Source organism: Phanerochaete carnosa, assembly GCF_000300595.1.
Source record: "Phanerochaete carnosa HHB-10118-sp unplaced genomic scaffold PHACAscaffold_991, whole genome shotgun sequence".
Taxonomy (NCBI): domain Eukaryota; kingdom Fungi; phylum Basidiomycota; class Agaricomycetes; order Polyporales; family Phanerochaetaceae; genus Phanerochaete; species Phanerochaete carnosa.
Genome location: NW_006768618.1, coordinates 1 through 2,197, shown reverse-complemented (window position 1 = coordinate 2,197; position 2,197 = coordinate 1). Strand labels below are relative to the sequence as shown.

Genomic DNA, 2,197 nt, shown 5'->3' with positions numbered 1-2,197 from the left:
TGCGAAGACGCCAAGGCCAGGGTGGATGTCCTGGGGATCGTTAAGCTGCAGAGGTGTGTTAGCGTCGGATTGCGCAAGTAACGAAAGCGCAAACTTACGCGAAGGTTGATGTTGAGGCCGTCAATCTGCTGCACCTGCTCGGGAGTGAGGTCGAAGGAGGTGACCTCGAGGTTGCTGACTAGGCGTTCGTGGCTGTTAGACTTGGGGATGACAGCTATATCCTGCTGGACGGCCCAGCGGAGGATCACCTGAGCTGGAGTCTTCCCGGAGGCTTGCGCAATCGAGGTGACAACATCGTGCTTGAGCAAGCTGGGATGGCCAGTGTCAACTCCGAGCTCATAGTAGCCCTGCGGACCAAGAGAAGAGTAGGCAGTAACGGCGACGCCAAGCTCCTTGCAGAGAGCGACAAGCTTCTTCTGGGAGAGGTACGGGTGAAGCTCGACCTGATTGACGACGGGCGGGATGCGCGCATAGCGCAGGACGTCAATTAGGATAGAGCCCTGGAAGTTACTGCATCATTCTGTAAGTTAAAAGATGGCGCATCAAGCCAGATGGTAAACACGCACGAGACACCGATGTTCTTGGCGTGACCTAGCTCGCAGATTTCCTCCATACCCTCCCAGGTTTCACGAATGGGGATATTTGCTGCGGAATTCGTAAACAAGGGAATGTGCCGAGAGAACAGAATGTACTCACTAGGATGAACATTGCCGTCAAGACCCCACCACTCAGGGGGGTACTTGTCTTTGATGGCGACATCCTGAAGGGCGACAGGGAAGTGGATGAGGAAGAGGTCGAAGTAGTCGATGCCCCAGAGCCCCAGCTGAAACTTGACAAGCTCGTGGACCTGGAGTGAAGACTTAGTCAAGCGGAGATACATCTGGAGATGTCTACTCACGCGCTCCTTCTTGTGATAAGTGTTCCAAAGCTATGAATCCCACATAGTTCAGAGAATATTGCGCTTCAGAAGTTGCCTTCGGGAACGTACCTTCGTGGTGACGACTGTGCAGCGATGATGACAAGCGTTAGCAAACGAGAAGGGGCAATTGCTCAGAACACTCACAGACTTCCTCACGCTTGACGATGCCGTCCTTGATGGCGCGAGCGAGGCCCTCACCAGCCTCCTTCTCATTTCCATAGTCTCCAGCACCGTCGAGAAGACGGTAACCAGCCTTCAGAGCGTTGTATACGGTCTGGGAAGATAACATCAACAGAGACTCGCCGGCATTCTGCGAAGCAAAATTCTCACATCCGCGCACTGAGGACGGGGGATCTGAACAAGTTGTAAGTAAATACATTAACTCTCGCAAAAGGAGAGCACGGCATGCCTTCCAGAGACCAAGGCTTCAGAAATAACCCAATGTGTCAGCGCCACATATCAAGAGTAGAAAGTTAATCTTACCCCACGATGGGCATCTGGGGTAGAGGTCAGCCAAGGGACATGACCATACGACTTGCAGACATACCTTGTCACCTGTCCTCTTGAGGGTGATGGTGGCCATTGCTCTGCGTGCGGTAGTGGAGAGAGAAAGAGAGGGAAGATGGATGGCGGGATATGTTGTCCTGGGTTTTATATTGCGAGACGCGTGGAACAGCGAGCGCAACGGCGGGCCGGGGCGGACGGGGTTCACATGACGGAAGAGGAGAATCATGGCAAGGGTCGTTTATCGATGAGGATGAAGTTCCTGCCGAGTCTACAGTATTCCACAGTTGGTCAGATATACTGCTAACGCACTTCGGTGGGTAGGCTAAAGCACCAGGATCAAACCTGGGGCGCGAGAGTGCACAGGCATAGCACGTAGGTATTCTTGTACGCATGGTGAGCTGAATAATCCGCAGTAGTTTGCATTCTCGTTAGCGTGTGGAACTAAAACTCGAAGGAGAATACCTTCCGCACCATGCACTCTCAGGGCGCTAGTTTGGGGGATCGACGCCCTCCCTCGAATCGAAGCCGAGCATTATCCGAACTCTTCAACGGGCCGTGTGTCCACTAGATATAGACAAGGTCGCCACTTACAAGGTCCGGACTCCGCAGATGTCGTAGATAGCTGACTGGGTATACTTGCAGGCGGTTGACGGCGGAGCATGGCCATCTGAGCTCATCTCAGGGTTCTCATTGCCCTGTGAATAGACACCGCCTGGAATGCATGGCCACCAGTGGTTGCACTCTTGGGACATCGACAGCTTGGCTTACATT

At 53.4% G+C, this 2,197-nt stretch overlaps 1 protein-coding gene across 1 annotated transcript; it reads right to left on the bottom strand.

The window, feature by feature from the left end:
- On the bottom strand, positions 1 to 1,714 carry PHACADRAFT_266555 (uncharacterized protein; the record flags this gene model as incomplete). The annotated part of the gene is made up of 11 exons (XM_007403304.1): positions 1,467 to 1,714; positions 1,403 to 1,416; positions 1,329 to 1,344; positions 1,250 to 1,273; positions 1,064 to 1,193; positions 989 to 1,002; positions 899 to 928; positions 697 to 847; positions 567 to 645; positions 99 to 510; positions 1 to 45 (listed from the first exon to the last, which is right to left on the bottom strand). Coding segments are annotated over exons 1-11 (1,101 nt in total), but the record flags the coding sequence as incomplete, so codon positions are not given.
- Between the last annotated feature and the right edge of the window lie 483 nt (positions 1,715 to 2,197).